This window comes from Hylobates moloch, unplaced genomic scaffold (genome assembly GCF_009828535.3).
Source record: "Hylobates moloch isolate HMO894 unplaced genomic scaffold, HMol_V3 SCAFFOLD_7, whole genome shotgun sequence".
NCBI classification, from domain to species: domain Eukaryota; kingdom Metazoa; phylum Chordata; class Mammalia; order Primates; family Hylobatidae; genus Hylobates; species Hylobates moloch.
This window is the reverse complement of record NW_026652282.1, coordinates 50,281,823-50,302,433: the sequence shown is the minus strand read 5'-3', so window position 1 is coordinate 50,302,433 and position 20,611 is coordinate 50,281,823. Positions and strand designations below refer to the sequence as shown.

At 38.8% G+C, this 20,611-nt stretch overlaps 1 protein-coding gene across 1 annotated transcript in view; it reads right to left on the bottom strand.

Moving 5' to 3' along the window:
- The window catches only part of FAAH2 (fatty acid amide hydrolase 2), a 215,236-nt gene extending 201,103 nt beyond the window's left edge, over positions 1 to 14,133 (bottom strand). The window contains exons 1-2 of the mRNA XM_058441321.1: positions 13,865 to 14,133; positions 8,272 to 8,354 (exon numbers count right to left, since the gene is read on the bottom strand). Of these exons, the coding sequence (XP_058297304.1) occupies positions 8,272 to 8,354; positions 13,865 to 14,056 (275 nt within the window). The 5' untranslated portion in view covers positions 14,057 to 14,133. The remainder of the gene's footprint in view (positions 1 to 8,271; positions 8,355 to 13,864) is intronic.
- Between the last annotated feature and the right edge of the window lie 6,478 nt (positions 14,134 to 20,611).

Genomic DNA, 20,611 nt, shown 5'->3' with positions numbered 1-20,611 from the left:
CAAATACAATTATCTCTTTCCCTAGAGGTTCAACTAGAAGAAAGAAGGACTGGGGTTGGTTAGAACACATTAATGGCAGGGCTTTAAAATGAAGGCTCACAAATCTCCTACTTTTTAGATTGCAGAGCTACATCAGTCCCTGAACTTCCCAGGGTCTAGTTGTTCAAATGTCTCATAATTTGTAAAATTGTGAGGATCTGTATGATTATTGGCCACACCACTACCTTTTCACACCCATAAGCCAGTAAAAGTACAATTCTATTGCAATGAAAAGAACCATTGTAAGCATAGCCATTTAGAAACTATAGACATTTCTGTGTGTCTATAGCTAGTTACAAGGTAGCATCATTACCATTTGTAGAGCAAAGGCCAGCACTCTAAGTGTTACACATTCTTGGGGCCTTGCAGATACATACTGTCTACTTGGGGAAAAGGACACTTTTTGCTTTGCTTATATCCCATCACTCACACTTTGGTTGCACAAAAAGAAGCAGAAGGGTGTGAAGTTGAAGTTACCCACTTTCTGGAAATAAAAAAGCTTTCAGTTGCCAATTCAGAAGGAATTGGGTACCTAAGACCAATATTTCCAATAGGCACAAACTTGGAACTTCAGTAAAGCATCCACATGCCTAAGATTGCTAGTTACTGAAAGCTTCTCTGGATGTGAGCCTCATCCAAGGCAAAAGGGCCTGTAGCCTTGTGTTTAGGAAACGTTAGAGAAGAAAACCTTGAGGCACAGTGTCCCAGTCTGCAAGCAGTCTGAGGAAAAGAGTACTCACAGAGATAGATATCAGATGGGGTAGTAGCTGAAGGAGAAAGTCTGTGATTAGGAGGTGAAAATAACTCGAAAAGCTGGATTGAACTAGAAGGGACCCTTCAGATGAATAGCAAAAATACCAAAGTGGAGTAAAAAGGAAGTTATTTGTGGGAGAAGGGCACAAGATAAAGCTGAAAAACTAAAGTATGCCAGATTACAAAGGGCCCTTACATGGCGTTCTAGGGAGTCTGGATATTGAAATGTTTAAAGCAGGAAAGGGGTATAATCTCTTTAGTGATTTACAGATATCCTTTGGCTTTTGCAAAATAAAAAGTATGGGGAAGGGAGAGCAAAACTAGAAATATAAAGATTACCGCAGTAGGCAAAGATGATGGTGATTGGGACTAAAGTGACAGCAGTTGAGATAGAGAAAAGTAGAGTTATTTAGAAATGAGATCTTGAGAGAGATATTTAGAAGATAGAACTCATATAAAATATTAGAAGGTTAGAATGTGGGGGATGAAGAAATTTTTTTTCCAGTTTTTCTGGCTTATGGTAGACGGTAATGACATTCACTGAAATTTTCATTTCATGAGTTTGATTTTAATTATTTTGACTTTTGGTGCCCATGTGACTTCCTGGTAGAGGTGTCAAGTAGGTAGATATACATATATGGGAATTGAGCTGAGAGCAAAGGTCTGGGCTGCAGACAAAGTTCCAGGAGTTATCAGGGTTCAAATGATATTTGAAGTCATAGAAGACCAAGGCTAAGTATATTTATAACTACATGAACTATTATACACATATACACACATACAAAATTACAGAATCATACCTTAAGGAAGAATAAAATGTATTTAGATATGTAAGAGTTAAATAATAAAATAATAGAAGAGCACTGTCTAGAAGCCAAAGGTAGCAATGACTTCAAGAACAGGACAATTATCATTTTGATAATAAGACCAACATGTACAATATACCGAGTCTATTTTATGTGCCAGTTATTGTGTTTTAAATTCACTAAGTTGTTCCATCCTCACAATAATCCCATTAGGTACATAACAACTGCTTCATTATGGTTATGAGGAAACTGAGGTAAAGCGAGGTTAAGGACTCATCCAAAGTCACATTGTCAACAGTTGCAGACATTGTTGGCTGCCTATCCAAAATCCACTTTTTCCCTTTATAAATGTAACTTCAATTTTTCAGGCAACTCTCTTTATTGTACTGCCATATGCCTTACAGGAAATAGGCCCAATCTCTAACCTTAAGTGTGTGATTTCTTATTCGTTTAGTGCAATCACAGTGATGTTATTCACCTTGCCAAAAATTGGTTTATCAGTGGTATCTGGTCACAATTTTGGCTCTTGAGACATAAGGCATAGCAGCCATCTTATGACAATGAGAAGATCTAGTCTAATAAGGCTGACAAACTAGGATGTCCAAGGCAAAAGACTGAAAACAGGTTGATGATGACATTTTTCAGCTGCTGAGTCAATCAATTCTAGAGCTAACCTACCAAAAGACTTACTGGTTTGTGGGATAGTATATTTTCCCAATTGCTTTCAGTCATTTTGAATTGGGTTTTCTGTTATTTGCAGTGGAAACAACCCAAACTGATAGAGTTAGCAGGCTATTTTGTTTGTTTGTTTTGTTTTGTTTTTTGTTTTGTTTTGTTTTTGAGACAGAGTCTCTCTCTGTCGGCCAGGCTGGAGTGCAATGGCATGATCTCGGCTCACTGCAACCTCCACCTCCTGGGCTCAAGTAATTCTCCTGCCTTGGCCTCCTGAGTAGCTGGGATTACAGGCATGTGCCACCACACCCAGCTAATTTTTGTATTTTTAGTAGAGACGGGGTTTCACCATATTGGCCAGGCTGGTCTCAAACTCCTGACCTCAGGTAATCTGCCCGCCTCAGCCTCCCAAAGTGCTGGGATTATAGGTGTGAGCCACCGCGCCCAGCCAGCAGGTTATTTTTAATTGAGTGGTAGGAACAGAAGCTAGATTTCAGTGAGTGTAGGTAGGTGTAAGTTAGAGGTAAGGATTCAGAAAAATAAGTATTGACTACATTTTTTAGAAGCTTACTTATGTTAAAAAAAAAAGAGACAATTTTGGTAGTGAATTAGGCACGGCAAAATATTAATCTGAGAATGTTGCAATCTGGCCTCTTACAAACACAAAGAACCTGGCTATACAAAAAGCAGTGTAGCCCAATAGTCAAATCCCAGGCTTTGGAGAAAGACTGATCTGAGGTGGTTATATAACCTTGCAAGTGACAACTTCCTAAACTGTTTCTCCAGCTATAAAATGGTGGTAACAATCAAATCTACAAGCTTTGTTATTTAAATGTGATAATGCATAAACACAGTACTTAGCACAGAAGAGCCATTCAGTAAATCGTGGCTATCACTATCATCATTACTAATATCATCAGGTTCTACTGACAGTCAACAAAATTCTTGTCAGGAAAATCAAAGGATTAGGATTACAGAAGATTAAGCCAAAGCCATGTCACCCAAACCACAGAGCTTAGGGAAGTGGCAACATGAAATTTAGGAAGTGGGTTACAAGTCTCTATATCAGAAAAACAATGAGAAGAACTGCAGCAGCTATTTCTTCAACAAGTCCTACCAATACTGATGTTATCAGCACCATTTACTGGCACAATATTTGTTGATGCAAGACAGGGTTCCGCCGCACCTGTCTCCCAGGAGTTTCCCAACCAGGTGGGGCAGGGCAGTCAGGCTCCCCAGTCCTGTTCTTTCCAAGGATGGAGAAAAGGTAGTGCCTTAACTATGTACACTTTCCTAAGGTCTCAAAATCCCCTTCATTAGCATTGCCCAAACTTCAGCCACATACAATCAGCACAAGCAGAGAACTTCCAAGGGAAGGTTGATAAAGGCATAAAGGAAATTGGATACCCTTACACGTGGTCTCAGTGCCACAGGGCAGCACTAGACTCCTGAGACCAAGCAAATCCCCATAGTTTCAGCCAAGCTGAAACAAGGCACCTCAGCCAAAAATCCTTACCCTTGGACAACAGGATGAGGCCTAAGGGTGGCTGTGACACCAGATGATACATAGGCTGGCCAATGTGGGTTAAGTGAAAGATTTATTGAGGTCTGAGAGGGTTTTTAAAAAATCTATACATCTTGAAATCCTGCACTTGCTCAGTGATTCGAGTACAGCCAGTGGCAGGGGAGCGAAATCCAAGGAGGATTCTACCCCTTAGATAGCTTTTTAGTGGAAAGCAACACATTATATCACTTTCTCCAGGAAGCCTTTTCTGACACCTCTCCAGTCTTGGATCAGTAACCTTCTCTATGCTCCCACAGTACTCTTTTCTTCCCCTATCAGAGCACTAATTCCACTGTGCTGTAAATAACGGTTATTCACATGCTTCAACCACCAGACTGGGAGCTGAAAGAAGTCAGGGACTGTTGAGTTTATCTTTACATCTTCAACACCTAGCATGCTACCAGGCGTATAGTAAGCATTCAATAACCATTTGTGGGATAAATGAATGAAAGTGTTTTCAAGCATTTAAATCCATAAAACTATAAATTTTGAGGGTCCATATTATTTTCCCCTTTAGAAAGAATAAAACAAAGATCCAGAGAGATTCAAAAACATGCCTAAGTTCATACAATAACTAACAGAGGAAGAATTTTGTCCCAGGTCTGTGTGATTCTGTAAGTGTGTATTTTGAGTCTTGACATCTCTGGACTCTAGGGCTCCCAGAAAGTTTGCGTTGGCCATTTTCTATGTCATTCAAAGATTGGGAAGAATATACTTATTGGATGAAATGCATGACAATAGATGCTCCAGGGAGCAAAGTCTGAAACTAGTAACAAATTCGTACTTTTCCAGGCAAGCAAGAAAAACAGTGAACAATAAATCATAATCCAGGAAGACATAGGAAGCCAACAGGTTGCAGAGCATAAGATGAAACTGCATTCAGGAGCTCCAAAACAAACATTGTCTAAACACAGGTATATTAATTCGTTACTTACTGAAGAAATGCTAAATATTTGATCATGTTCTAGACACTGAAGACAATAAGATGAAAAAGATATGGTCCATGCCACTGAGGAACTCACAGTCTGGTGGGTGAGACAATCAAGACCACAATGACTATGCAATGTTGAACCAGTTTTTATACTATAATCTCTCAGCCCTGAAACAAGTATTCTATATGCCACTTTCTTTTTTTTTTTAATAGATTTTATGTGAAGATATTTCTTTTTTTATTATTATTACTATACTTTAAGTTTTAGGATATATGTGCACAACGTGCAGGTTTGTTACATATGTATACATGTGCCATGTTTGTGTGCTGCACCCATTAACTCATCATTTAGCATTAGGTATATCTCCTAATGCTATCCCTCCCCCACCCCTTTCTTTGACTAGGAAAGGGAATTCCCTTGCCCCTTGTGCTTCCCGGGTGAGGTGATGCCTCACCCTGCTGCGGCTCATGCACGGTGCACTGCACCCACTGTCCTGCACCCACTGTCCGACACTCCCCAGTGAGATGAACCCGGTACCTCAGTTGGAAATGCAGAAATCACCCATCTTCTGCATCACTCACGCTGGAAGCTGTAGACTGGAGCTGTTCCTATTTGACCATCTTGGCTGCACCCCCTCTATATGCCACTTTCTGATGGGACTCAGAAAACTAAACTTTCCTTTGATAATTTGTGCCCTCTTGGATCCTTCAAATATGGCTTGTAGAGAAAGACTAGGAGGAAAGAAAAGAGGTGAAGGGGTTTGTTTCTTCCAGTTTGCTTGCTGTTCCTGACATCATTGTTTCAACAATAGCCTTTCAATTAGGCAACAGTAGTTGATTCCAGTTTCCTATTTCTTCCCACACTCTAGAACCAGTCTCATCACACCCCCTCAGAAATACTGGCACCAGTCAGCTGGCAGCTGCTTCTCAGAATTCTGAACCACAGCTCTGAATATGAGGTCCCTTTTCAAAGTTTCTGAGGTAGAAGCAGCAGCCAGGCAACACCCTCTTCACAGATGTCTTGGTCCCAGCTCTGCAGGCATTTCCTTTGAGCTCCTAGATTCTGATAATCCCAATTTCTTCCCTTTTTTCCCTCATACCTAGGGTGTTCCCTCAGTTTACTGTTTCCTGCGGTTATCATCTTGGTGTTACTTCAGTGTTACATTTTTTGTTTGTTTTTTCAGTCCTTAAACATCTATTCTACCAATTCCCTATATTAAATTCTTTGTTAAAAATAGTGTGGTTTCTGGGCCCTTCATGATACAAAAGTGACATGAGCACAATGTGCTCTGGGAGCTCAGAGTAGAAATCTCACAGAGACGTAGATGATTAGATAATGTAAAATTGAGAACTGGATTGAGTCCTAAAAAAATAACTAAGCCAAATAAAGGAGAGGTGGGCAAAGGGAAAGTGTTCCAGGCAAAAGTAATAACACGTGCAAAGTTATGCAGATGATAGAGAGCATAAATGGATCAGGAGAAATAGAGTAGTTCTGTACGATTAGAATAGGACATGAAGGAAAACAAGTTTGACAGGATGATAAATAAAGAAGAAGAGCCAGTAAACTTGTTGACTATTAGAGTTAGAAGATAGATTTGGGAAAGGAAGGAAGAAGGTAGAGTCTAAGGGTACACCTAGGTATCTTGCTTGTGTGACTGGATGGAAGAACAGGTTTGGGAAGAAGGTAAAAAAGCAGTGAATATTTTCTCATCAGTCAATCACAAACACAAAGCCAAAGAAAGACAAGGCTAGAAGCCAGCATAATTAAGTTCACATATCTTCCTACTATTTCGTAGCTGTGTGATTTTAATCACTGAACTGCCTTGCAGTGCCAAGCAAACAGGGATAACAATGCAATAGAACTGTGTGTAATCATAAGGACAGCTCCATTTATTGAGCTCATGTTGTAGTAACAACCATAACAATAAAAGAGCTAACACTGAGGGATTGATGTAAGGTTCTATACTAGGTGCTTTACACATATTTTTCATCTTAATGCCAGTGTTTTAAATTTCTAGTAAAATAAAAACACTGTTATCAGGACAGTAAGCCCGTTTCGGGGCCCTTTACAGGAGGGAGGAAAAAAGCACAGATGTCACACATAGCATGCATGAACTTCATAAAATTATTTCTGAACACCTTTTTATTTTACCTAAGGTCTCTGTCTTAGAAGCAGTACTGTTTTCTCTTTCTTCAAATCTCCAATCCCCTGATGGTCACTGCCCTGCCATGCTCCCCCCATTTACCCACAAGCACCCTCTCCAGTCTCCTAGTACTAGCCCAAACTCATTATTTTCAACAAGGTCAAAAATGTGATTTTCTCTCAGATCTTTATCTATGTCCTCATGCACAAAAACGAACTCTGCAACAACTGACCCCCTTCTTCGAAACTCCTTTTCAAAAGGCAACAGAAAATTTAAATAATAGAATCTCTCTCAAATGTTTAAAGATACACTCTGCCCAAAAAGTACCCCCAAATTACATTTCAGGTAAAAGTTGGTTCATAGAAGAGAGAGACAAGTCAGGACCCCCTGAAACATAGAACCACCCCATAGTTCTGTTATGTAAGCTTGGTGTCACATATCCATATTCTTGAATCATGGCTTTGTCACATACTTTTTTTGAAATGCTGTTGAGATGATCAAATGAGAAAACATGTATAAAGTATCTATTATGATACAAATCCATTTGATGCAGTACTTTCATTAAAATATTTTAAATGTCTATAATTTCATGATATTGGCTAGTTTTCATTTGATTTACATTAACCATCCATGTTAAAGGATAGGTTTATAATATGCATAGTGATACAAAGTTTCATTTTAAAATGATTAAGTTAGAATAAATGACTCAATTTTAATAAGTATATTAACAACAACAGAGCTGACGTGCAAACAAAACAAAAATCCTAAAGATGGTACATGAATGGCTGAGATCTACACAATGGCACCCTATGTCATGGTTGCTAAGAAGAACTGTGCTACCCATTAAACAGAATATTACAAAGAGAATAATCCAAGTTTTTGGCCCTCTAATACCTCAGAGCTGCTGAGAAGTGTTTACTTGGCAATAGAGACACAGGAGTAACATATATGATACCTATATAAAACACTATCTACTACGCTAAATACACATTGGAAAAAGTGTGCATATGTGGGGGGGGGTTCTCCTATTAGAGTCACTACCAAATATTAATCTATTCAGTAAACGTTAAATGATGCCTACCAAACTGTAGACCTTGTTCTGGATGTTGGATATGCAAAAACAACAAAATTTAGTCCTTGCCATCAAGGATCTTGCAGTTAATAGGAGGAGGATGCAGACAAATAATCATAAACACTCAACAAAGGACAAAATACTGAAATTAGAAGTCAGAGAAGTTTCCAGTGAGAACAAGGGAAGGACACAGAGAAAGAAGAATCTAGGAAATATGCTAAGGTGGCATGACCACAGATGTAGAACAAAAACCACCATAAATCACTCCTTGAGAGAGCGGAAATGCTCACCTGTACTTGACAATTCCATTGATCATTGGGTTCACATCCTTGATTCTGTTGATGTAAGCCTGAACAACATCTATACACTTCACCTGCAAAATACAATATTTTAGTTAGCAGCCATTTATTCACTAAACAATTCATTCAACAAGTATTTCCTGAAAGACTCCTGTGTACATTAATCATTTTTTGAGATAATTTCAGTGAATTACCCAGTGTAGTCCCCCGTGAAGCAAAATATGAGGCTAAGGAGGTAGGTGCAAGATGTCTACTTTGAAGATAAGAAGTCAGGAATATACCAGTATAAGAAAGTTCCAAACAATGAGGAGGGATAAAAGGAATAAACTCTGCTGAAATTAAATATAAATTGGAGTTCAGAGATATTATGTATATATACTAAACTAGCAAATATTTTGTTCTAGTAAATAATCAATTAAAAAATAGATATCGTTTCAGTAATACCCTGAAACTTAACAGTATACATCAACTCTGTCTCTGGGGAGTGGAGACATAAAAGGGCATAAAGGTAGGGTTTCCAGATAAAATATGGGAAATCAAGTTAAATTTGAATTTCAAATGAATAGAGAGTAATTTTTAGTATCAATATGTCCCAATTATTGCATGGGGATGATTATACTGAAATCTATTTGTTATTTATCTTGAATTTAAATTTAGCTAAGTATATTGTACTTTTGTTTGCTAAATTTACCAACACCAAACCAAACGTCTTAAGTTAAGCATGTGAGCAGGGATGAGTAAAACATCCTGGGTGGGTGCCACAGGATTATTATTTAATTATTATATACAATTATATACAATTGTAGTTTTAATGTTAATTCTTAGACATAAGACAATAAACATTAGAAAACTGCAAAGCAAAACAGAACCCCCAAGTAATGAGGAGAGAAAAATAATTAAAAAGAAATCAGATCAAGCCAGAAAAAAGAAGGAAAGGAAAAGAAAAAGCAAGTGTGATAAATTATAAGCATTACATCAAGTGAAAAGGATTAAACCAATTACATAATAAGTGTGAAGGACTGAATTCCCCTGCCAGAGGGCAAAAACATTAAATTTGGTTTTAAAAAAAGCTCAGCTATACAATGTTTATATGAAATTCATCTGGAACAAAAAGACAATGAAAGACTGAAAACAAAGAGTTAGGCAAAGATATACTAGGTGAAAACAAACAATAAGAAAGCTGAGGTGGTATCATTAATATCAGAGAAAGCAAATTTTAAAACTAAAACCTAACATGGTATGATATATGAGGACGCTATAACAGTCGTGTACTTTTCTGTATTAATAAAGCAAGCAAATACATGAAGCATATACTACAAATACAAAGAGAAGTTGACCAGATGTATAAGTACAGTAGCAAACAATATAGCTCTCTCAGAGACTCACAGACCAAGGAGTAAAAAGTGAGGATATATCCAAGAATTTAATAATACAACCAACATGCTCAAATGCATAGTGAGGGAGAATTTTTACTCCATCAAGAATATGCTCTTTATTCATCAATCATTAACACAAAATAGTCATGTCACACAAAGCAAATCTTAAATCCCAAATGGTTTTAGAGAATTTCTAAGTCAATTTGACAAATTATCATAATCTAGAAATATTAGAAACCCAAAATTAAACAGTGATATTTAAAAGGCTTAATTATTTCAAAAACATTCTTCCATATACCAATGGATCTAAGAGGTAAACAAAACTAAAATGGCAAATTATCAGGAAATTCACAAAAAGAGGATCATTTCTTATCTAATCTATTGTCTATGGCTAAAATTGTCCTAATATGCTTTTATTTATAAAAAGTAAGACAACATATAAGGTATTCAACTTAAAATAATAGAAAAATAAAGGAATTTCTTAAAGAATAACAAGATCAAGATAAAATTTAATAACAGAAATAAAATAGGAACCGTAACAACAAAACCAGTATAAAAAGATGAACTTTTAAATATCTATCAAACGGATAAACTGCAACAAGCATGATGCAGAAAGAGTGTGTGCAGAAAAATGGTTGGTACTAAGAATGAAAAAAAGGTACAACCATAGATACAGGGGAGATTTATAAAATTATAAAAGAAAGTTATATGTACTTTTTCTTTTGGGTTAACTCTACTTGTCCTTTAGAATTATGCATCTAGTAGGTTTTCAGTAAATGTTTGTTAAATGCATGCACAGACAGAGATTTCAGCCACCATAACTCAATAGTCTAGTGTATACACAGCTCTAGCATTAAGAGCCTGGATTGTCAAGCTGATGTCTAGCACCTGGTCACTCCATCAACGTATACAACCCCAAAGATCTTCAACTGCAACTGCTACCCTAATTGAGTTTGTAGCATGCAGGACGAGAAAAAAAAAAAAAAAAAAAAAAAAAAGCAGGGATTAGAGGGAGAAGTTAACACGACCATAATTGCCATTTTCTAAATACTTATTATATGCCAAGAACTTTATATATATTATGTCATTAAATCTTCCTAGCAACACATGTAATGTTATCCCCATTTTACAGATGAAGTCATTGAGGCTCACTGAGGTTAAGTGACTTAACCAAAGTCACATAGCTGAGCCTGGATATTTGTGTTTGCTTATTCCAAATGAACCTTGCTGTCATAAGAGAAATGAAGACTAGGTACATGATTAGAAAATCCACTCACTACAGAAAAGTACAAATGAAAAGTGAAAGCTTCTCACTCTCTCTCTCTTTCCCTCCCTCACTCCCTTATTCCCTTCTCCCCTCTCTTGAGCTCTCTCTCCCTTCTTCACACAAAAGGAATCATATTATATTCATTGTTCAGTACCTTATATTTTTACCACTTAACATAATTCAGAACTATTTACATATCTGTTCCTTCAGATCAACTTCATACTTATTAATGGCTGCACCATATTACTCCGTATGGACAGACTAAAGGAGGAACTAGTGATATTTTTTATTACTTATCTAAAAACTGAAAACACTTTTTTCTAATTTTCTAAAGTATTGATTATATTTATTATAAATAGGTAACATGAGCACACGTTTCAAAAATCTGAGAGTAAAAAAGGTCATGCAATGAAGCCTCTTTCTACCCTTGTCTCCTAACAAAGGAGATGAATAAAGGGTGGGACTTATGGTTTCAAAATCTCATTGACTTTCGGATCATCAACAAAATCAAATATCCAAATGTGCAAAAACGATGACCAGGCTATGTATGTTGGTGGCCATAAGTTGATGTATTTTTGGCAAGGCCCAACCTTGGATATCAACTGAGGCTGTGGAGGTTCAGATGACATAGTGGTAGCCTGAATTCTGAATAATAGAAGAGTAATCATAGGGACACAAAAGCAAACAAAAGACAGTAGACACTGACTCACAGGAAACTGACTGTTCAATCAGAGCTCGTTATCAAGAAGCATACTCTTCCAACAAAAATTAGTAAGATTCACCTGGCTCTACCACTTTCCAGCTATGTGGTATTGGGCAAGCTATTAGAAAGCTCTTAACTTTATTTTCCTTCTCTGTAAGATGATGGATAATTATACGTACCTCAAAATGTCATTATGAAGATTCAATTTACAAAAATCTAAGTAAAATATTTGCCTTATCAAGTGACACATGGTAGGTGTTTAAGAAATTTAGTTGTTTTGCAGTAACAATATTTCCATGTTTAAAAAAGGCAGAAACTAAGGGATAAATAAAACTTTGTATCCACTCCACTTCTCCCCTTCAGAACATTTTTATAAATCTAGATAAACTATATCTAGATCATCTCGTCTCATGGGCAAGCATGAATAAAAAATGGCTAGTTACCAAAAACCTGATGATAGTAATAATAGTAATAGTTAATATTTATATAGGACTAGTATGCCAGACAATGTTCTATAAGTTTTACATATATGAATTCATTTAATTCATGACAATAACTCTAAAAGGTAGATTCTACTATCAAATCCATTTTTCTTAAAGGATATCAGAGACACAAAAAGTTAAGAAATGTTTTTAAGGCTGGGCACAGTGGCTCACGCCTGTAATCCCAGCACTTTGGGAGGCCGAGGCGGGCGGATCATGAGGTCAGTCGATCGAGACCAGGTGAAACCCCGTCTCTACTAAAAATACAAAAAATTAGCCGGGCGTGGTGGCGGGCGCCTGTAGTCCCAGCTACTCAGGAGGCTGAGGCAGGAGAATGGCGTGAATCTGTGAGGCAGAGCTTGCAGATCGCGCCACTGCACTCCAGCCCGGGCAAGAGAGCGAGACTCTGTCTCAAAAAAAAAAAAAAAAAAAAAAAAGAAATGTTTTTAAGATCACAGAGCTAGATTGTAGAAAATCTAGGATTTCTGAACCCAGGGAGTCTGACTCTAGAGTCCATCCTTCTAATCATTATGTTACACAATCTCCTATGTGCCAGGTGCTTGATATGTATTATCTGCAATTGCTGTGGCACAAGGTCACAGAGCCATAAACAGACAGTCCAAAATTTGAAATATATCATCTTTCTACTATTAGGTTGGTGCAAAAGTAACTGTGATTTTTGCCATTAAAAGTAATGTCAAAATCTCAATTACAAAATCACAATTACTTTTGCACCAACCGAATACATCCCATTGCCTCCCTAACTGGTAGAAAAGCATGCATGAGTGGGTAGAGGCTGGGGAGGGTTACGGCAAGAAGACAGGATATGTCTTTGAAAGGTAACCAGGAGTACAATACAAATATTAATAATTCATACATTCTGGAACACATACTGAGATACTCAGTAAGTATTCGCTGCATGCCTATTCTTTGTTAAGTAGTATTGTAGATTCTGGAAATAAAGCAATGAGGAAAAACAAATGAAACAGCAGAGAGATGAAAACAAGCGGAGTAGACTGTAGCCCAAGATCTCCAGGTAACCAATCATTTATATGACAGAGATGAATAATCCTGCCTGCACAACTCTAGAGAGAACGAATGAGCTACTTAATTTTTTTAACTTAGAACTTTCAACAATTTTTGTGCAAATCATTTTACTTCAGTTTCCTTATGCATAAAATATGAATACTGCCTGTATAACTATATCCGTGAAATAGAATATGTTCAAGTACCCAGGCAGAGTATTTCACATATACTATGCACTAAATATATGGTAGACACAGCTTTTACTATCCTAGACCAAGTACTACTTTTATTTTAAATCAATTTTAAAAAGAATTGGTTGAATGGTAAGCAGCAGGTTGATCTGGGGCCTGTGAGAGACGGAGGAATAGAGAGAGAGAAAGGGAGAGGGAGAGAGAAAGAGAGAGACTGACTTTCCATGGCTGAGAATCAGTTTGAACCTCACCCCTGCTTTACCCCACACAGAGTAATTATGCACAAATAGGACAAACGGATAGGAAGGACTATGAGGGTACCAAAATAGTCCAACCCATGCCCACAGTAAATGTCCTCGGTAAAAATAAACGTACTACAACACCCAGAAGTCTCCCTTCATCCCCAATAAATGCCTCTCCTAAGTCAAGTCGCCCTAGTAGAGAATGGAAAGGAAACCACAACCACCGCCACCACTACGCTCCCTGGATCCCGCTAAAAGACCCGTCCCTCCAGCCTCTTCTGAATTGCACTCTCTCACCTTTCTCTGTCGGATCAGCTTGGCCAGCTGCATCCCCGAAAGCAGAAGCAATGGTTCAGTCACCGGCCGAGGGGTCTTTGAGGCAAATTTTGGGCCCCCTAAGACTAAAGCTGCTCGGCCTACTAAGCCTATGAGAAAGCCTAGCGCCTGCAAGAGGAACAACTGAATGCGGGCGGTAAATGAAGGTGCCATCGCAGCCTGGATTCCGCAAGGTCCTAGTGCTTGAGGGTTATGTGCACCCTGGGGAAAGGACGAGAAAAATGCTAAGCAAAGAGGTACTTACGAAGCTTTTAGTTTACAAGTCCAGTGTCTACCCACAATTCCACAGGAGCTTGTTTATTATCACCTGCAGGGCTCCTAGCCAGAGATGGAGGCGGAGACTTCCCAGCAGCTGCCTGTGTGCAATGCTACCTGTCGTTAGTGCTGTTGTAACCCAAGACAGAAAGTGAGTCATAAGAAAGAACACTATACCTAATGCTAAATGACGAGTTAATGGGTGCAGCACACCAACATGGCCCATGTATACATATGTAACAAACCTGCACATTGTGCACATGTACCCTAAAACTTAAAGTATAAAAATAATAAAATAAAATGAAATAAAAAGAAAGAACACTGGCCTTGGAATTCCCCAGTTCTGCTACTGTGTAGCCCTGGCCAACTTACACTATATCTCCTAGTCAGTTTACTCATAAGAAAAAAATGGGAATAACTACTCCTATATCAAAGGGTTACCATAAACACTAGATAATAAGTAAAAACATTTAGCACAATTTATGGTAAATAGTATAAGTGGTAGTTGTTATAGTTTATTTCAGTTGTGCTTGTGAAAAAAGTGTTGTAAGTATACCTTTGTATACAAATATTCAGTATGCTCAATAAACAACTAAATGGCAAGCATATATATTTTCCATATGCATATTATTTAATTCTTATAAGATCACTAACAGGTAGTACTGATGAACAACAAATCTCCAGCCCATCTGTCTCCTAAACTGGACACTGGAAATGCATTTTTGACATCTCCATGTGAATGTCTTTCAGATCGTTCAAACTCAACAAGTCCAAAACTCATCCTTTTCTACCCCAAACTGCTGCCCCTACAGGTTTACAAATGGAATTTTCATCCACCCAGTCAGCCATGCCAAAAATCTAGAATCACCTCAGATTCTTCCATTTCTCTTATTCTCATGAGAGAATCCAGCCCTTTCCTCTCAACTCAGTCTGACTCAGATCTCACTGACGTTTACATGAATTTCTACAAATAATCTAGCCGATCACCCTGCCTTTATTTATAGAGTGTTGTTTCTAATATGTAAATCTGACAATATTACTCCCCTGCCAATAACTCCGCAATAATTCTCCATTTTCCACAGATTCAAGACCCATCTACTTTGTCTGGCATTCGACTCTCACGACTGGTGTCTGAAAAACTCTATGCTTCATCCCTAACCCCTTCCACCCCTCACATGCTAAGCTCCTGACAAACAACTATCCGAAAGGTGTCTCTTCCCTCCTAATCTTTGCATCTGCTTTCCCAACCTCTTCATCTAGTTCAGGACAAGTACCACCTCCTCCAGTAAGTCTTCCCTGAACTTACAACTGGGTGTGATGCCACTCTTTTGTAACCCTGCACTCCACAGATTAACAAAATCATAGCACTTACAACCCTCTGTTATGTGTTAGGTTTTGGTGTCTATGCCCCATCTAGATATAAACTCCTCGAAGAACAGGGTCATTCTAATTCCTCTTTGTATTGCCAGAGCCTAACACAGGGCTTGATGTGAAGTCAATACAGGTTTGTAGGTTGAAGGTATGTGATTATGAAATAATGAGCATTGAAGATAGGGATTCGAGCTTGGCATTTAAGATCTTGGGTAGGTGAAATGACAAAGTCATCCAGGTCACTGTCTTTTCACCTGCAGAACTTAGGTTGATACTGAAAGTGTCATCGCAGCACTTCTAGCCTAATTCAAGCACCTGGTAGAAAGCAGGTTAATCATGACAGGCATATCTAGCAGATCCAGTAAACAAATCTGATAAAGTAGGTTGTCATAATCTAGGCTCCATTACAGTTCTGAGCAAAACCTGTAGCTGAGTGAACCTTCTTTACCAGAGAAAGGTTTTGTCAAAATGAAAATATTTACTTTGCCTAACTTTTGTTACTTTATTTAAGTTGTAAATGACCAATATGTGAGCCTGAGGTACAAAGAATGCTCACAGATTGGGCACTGACCAGACAGATCTGAATCCAAATCCTAGATCCAGCACTCATTATGTTTTTGACCTTGAACAAATCACTTAATGTCCCTGCGTGTGTTTTCTCATCTGTAAAGTAGAATAACAGCTGCCATATGGTGTTATGAAGATTAAATCACATATGGATGTAAAGCTTCTATTTTTTTTTTACAATCTTAAATATTTTAATTTTATATTAATAGTTAGATCATGTTAAGTATATTGCCATTGTTGGCAACATATCACCAGAACATTTTTATCTTGCAAAATGAATACATACTATATGTGAATCGACTACCTGTTTTCCCCATTGACTGGCCCTTTACAAATGCCATTCTATTTTCTCTTTTTAAAAGTGTAACTACTTTAGATAACTCGTATAAGTGGATTCATACTTTTTGTGATGGACTTATTACACTTATCGTAAGACAATTAAGATTTATCTTTAAAATAGATGTTGGCCGGGCGCGGTGGCTCACGCTTGTAATCCCAGCACTTTGGGAGGCCGAGGTGGGCAGATCACGATGTCAGGAGATCGAGACCACGGTGAAACCCCGTCTCTACTAAAAATACAAAAAATTAGCCGGGCGTGGTGGCGGGCGCCTGTAGTCCTAGCTACTCGGAGAGGCTGAGGCAGGAGAATGGCGTGAACCCGGGAGGCGGAGTTTGCAGTGAGCCGAGATTGCGCCATTGCACTCCAGCCTGGGCGACAGAGCGAGACTCCGTCTCAAGGAAAAAAAAAAAAAAAAATAGATGTTACATTTCCTGCTTTTTAAAAGCTGAGTAATATTCTGGGTTTTGTTGTTGTTGTTTTGTTTTGTTATGAGATGATGTCTCATTCTGTCGCCCAGGCTGGAGTGCCACTGGAGTGCAGTGGCACCATCTTGGCTCACTGCAACCTTTGCCTCCCGGGTTCAAGCGATTCTCCTGCCTCAGCCTTCCAAGTAGCTGGGATTATAAGCACCCACCACCACACCCAGCTAACTTTTGTATTTGTAGTAGAGACGGGGTTTTGCCATGTTGGCCAGGCTGGTCTTGAGCTCCTGACCTCAGGTGATCCTCCTGCCCTGGCCTCATAAACTGCTGGGATTACAGGCATGAGCCACCACACCCAACCTTATTCTGTTATTTTTATATTCCAAATTATATTTATCCATTCGTTTGGTGAGGGAAGTTTGGGTTGCTTTCACCTATTGGCTTTTGTGAATAATGCTGCAATAAATGGTGTAAAAATAACTTTTCATTTGACTGTATATGCAAGAGTTTTTACCTGTGCTGCATTCTGTTTCATTGGTGTAATTGTCTGCCTTTATGCCAGTACCAAAGTATGTGTATAAAGCTTTTGACATTTCCTTTCTAGCACATCATAGTGGTTTATATTCATTTGCGCTGGGCAAAGAAATGGATACTGTCCATTTTTCTGAGTATAAATAAAAGAGACAGGAGAAATCACCTTTTGTCTCAAGAAGGAAAAAACAAAACTGAAATACTATGTGATAACTATGTGTGTGTGTGCATGCGATCTCTTTAATAAAGTCAGGGAGCATTCATGTAAATCACCATCCGTTTAAAAATCAAAGATGGATTCTCAGGAGTTATCCTTGACTTCTTCCTAATCCTCAGTTAACACTATAGATCTTACATCCTTACTATGTCTGCAACCTGTTCTCTACTCTCCATTATCATTGCCACTATTATTATTATCACTGCTATTATTATGTAGTACTTGCCCAATTGGTACTATGCTGACTTCAATCTACTCTCTTTCAAAATCACTCACTAAAATTCAGTTTTATTTTTTTCTGGTAAAGTAATTTATGCTCCTATTCATATTGTATGTATCTGGCCTGTCTTTCATACCCTCATGAAACTATTTATTATCCTCTTTACCAATTTCATAGGTAAAAAAGTGGTCTTCATTTTTTTATACTTATTTGGTTTACAGTAATAATGAACACGTTTTTCATATGCTTATAGGCCATTTATATCTGTTTTATTGTATATTGCCTATTCAGGTCTACCATACATTTTTCTATTGAGTTTTGAGCTTCTACAGCTTTTTAAGATTTCTATTTTTATTGATTCATAATACTTTACATATTGTTGGAGGTTTTATCTTTTTAAAGCTAATTTTAAGAGTTTTTAATATAGAAAGGGATTTCATTTTGTTAGTATATGCCTTATATGTTGATTTTCTATCATTAAAAGTTATGTTTAAACAAAGACATTTTAAATGTTTATGCAGACAAGTCTATGAAATTTTACCTTTGTGTTATTGTCTTCAGTGTATTCTCTCAACTGTCAATTAACAATTCACCTATATTGTCCCTCTTTTGTGATTTTATTTGCAGAAATTTTTCTAATGTGCAGATAGATTCTAGCATGGAGTCATGGTGATTGAAGGCATGATGATTGCTGGCTCCCTTGGATTTACCTCCTGCCATTTCTTCACACACACACACACACACACACACACACACACACACTTGGATTTACCTCCTGCCATTTTTTCACACACACACACACACACACACCCTTGCTCCAACTATATCAAACTACTTGCAATTTCCTAAAACAGTGGTCTCCAAATTGCAACCGCTTTTTATTTGTACTTATTTACTTACTCACTATATTGTACTGTGCTAACACAAATATTAAGATTATATGCTACTAGATTCATGCAAAATGTATATTGTAGAACAAAAAAATATAATTGAAGGATAGAATTTATTAAAGTCCTAGTATTTTCCTCACTCCAGTGTATCACCTGTCTACTCCCAGAGGTGCTTGCACATTCTCTACACCTTGAAGACGCTGCCCTTAACTATATATACTGTATAATAGTCCTATATCTGGTATCCACTTTCAGTCTCCCTCTTGCTGCCCCTCTGAAACATACACAACTAATCAAATCTCAAGATTTAACTCAGACATCAATTTTTAGGAAGCTTTTTCTGACTACTGGAATCCTAGTCTGATTAGATTCAATTCCTTTTTATTTTCTACACCACAAAGTATTTTACCCTATCGTTTTACCCTATCATCGTACTCAATACACTGCACTGTAATTAAATATTCCCCTCCCCAAAAGCATGGAAATTTCTTAAGGCAAGGATTCTGTCTTAGTCTTCTCTATACCACCAGAGGCTAGAACAGAATAGGTGCTCAAATAATGTTTATTTAATTCATAGATGAATGAATAGAGCCATCATAATTTGTTTGATAAGTCCTGGCAGTATGCCCTCTCACACAGATGTGCAAAGCAGTCAACCCACTACAACCCACATAGATAAACACAACTATACATGCATATGAAAATATACACCCATGTCAATAAACATACCTAGAAGGGAACCAAGATGGCTGACTAGAAGCAGCTAGTGTGCAGCTGCTCTGAGAGAGAAGAGTCGAGTGTGGACACTACCTCTTCGACCAGAACATCCAAGTGGACACTTTAGACTTCATTGGGGAAACAGCGCAACCCATGGAGAAGCGACGCTGCCCACCCAAATGGTGAGGGAGTGAGAGTCCCCGGGAACCCACACTTCTGACATGGACCTTTGCATCATGAGCTCAGGAAATTCCCCATGACTCCCACCACTATGCTGCACTGGGGACTGACACGGAGAGCTACGTGGAGTCTGGGCAAAGCCACCGCTGGGGCATGCATGGAGTCCCAGGATCCTTGAATCCCCGGCGATCCTGGCACTAGTGGCTGCAGCTCCAGCAACAGGGCAGGCCAGGTTCCCCCTCAGGCCCTCAGGAAAGGGGCCGAATCCACTGGGCAGAGTAGGAACAGATTGCAGGCTTTCCTCCCGGGCACGCAGCAGGATAAGGCCCATTAGCTTGGGACACTAACAAGTCTACCCCAGCCCTGCCTGAGTTCTCAGGCTGGAAGCAGCTCTGCACTTCCCTGGTACAGAGCTCCCAGAGGGAGCAGGCAAGCTGACGTTTATCCACGCTCATGTTCTCATCAGGCTCTGGAGGTAGTATAGAAGTTGGGGACTGACGCGAACCCACAGCACAGTGCAGTCACCTTAAAGGAAAAGCGGCCAGACTGTTTTCACGTGTGTCCCCACCTCCGCTACTCTTCACTGAGCAGTGCCTCTTGACCTGGGCCCCAAGCACAATCACTCTACTTCCACATAAACACTTCACTCGGTAGCAGCTCTGCGTTTCTGAGGAGGAAATCCCAGAGACAGCCCACAGCTTCTCTGCCATTGCAGCTGCAGTGGTACTGCTCTGCTGCACTCAGGCCAGGGAATAAAACAAAAGGTCGAGTTGCTACACTGGAGCCTCCAGCATGCTGCAGCCACCATACAGAGAGGAGCCCAGTCTCTCTTCCATGTAGGCTCCCACCCCACACTCTTCACCAAGCAGGGCCCCAAGCCTGGGTCTACGCAGACGTCCCACCCTTGGCTGAGCATTCCCTCTGCTAGTGGCTTTGTATTTCCCTGGGGAGGGGCTCCCAGAGGCAACTGACAGCCCCTCTGCCACTGCCATTGCAGT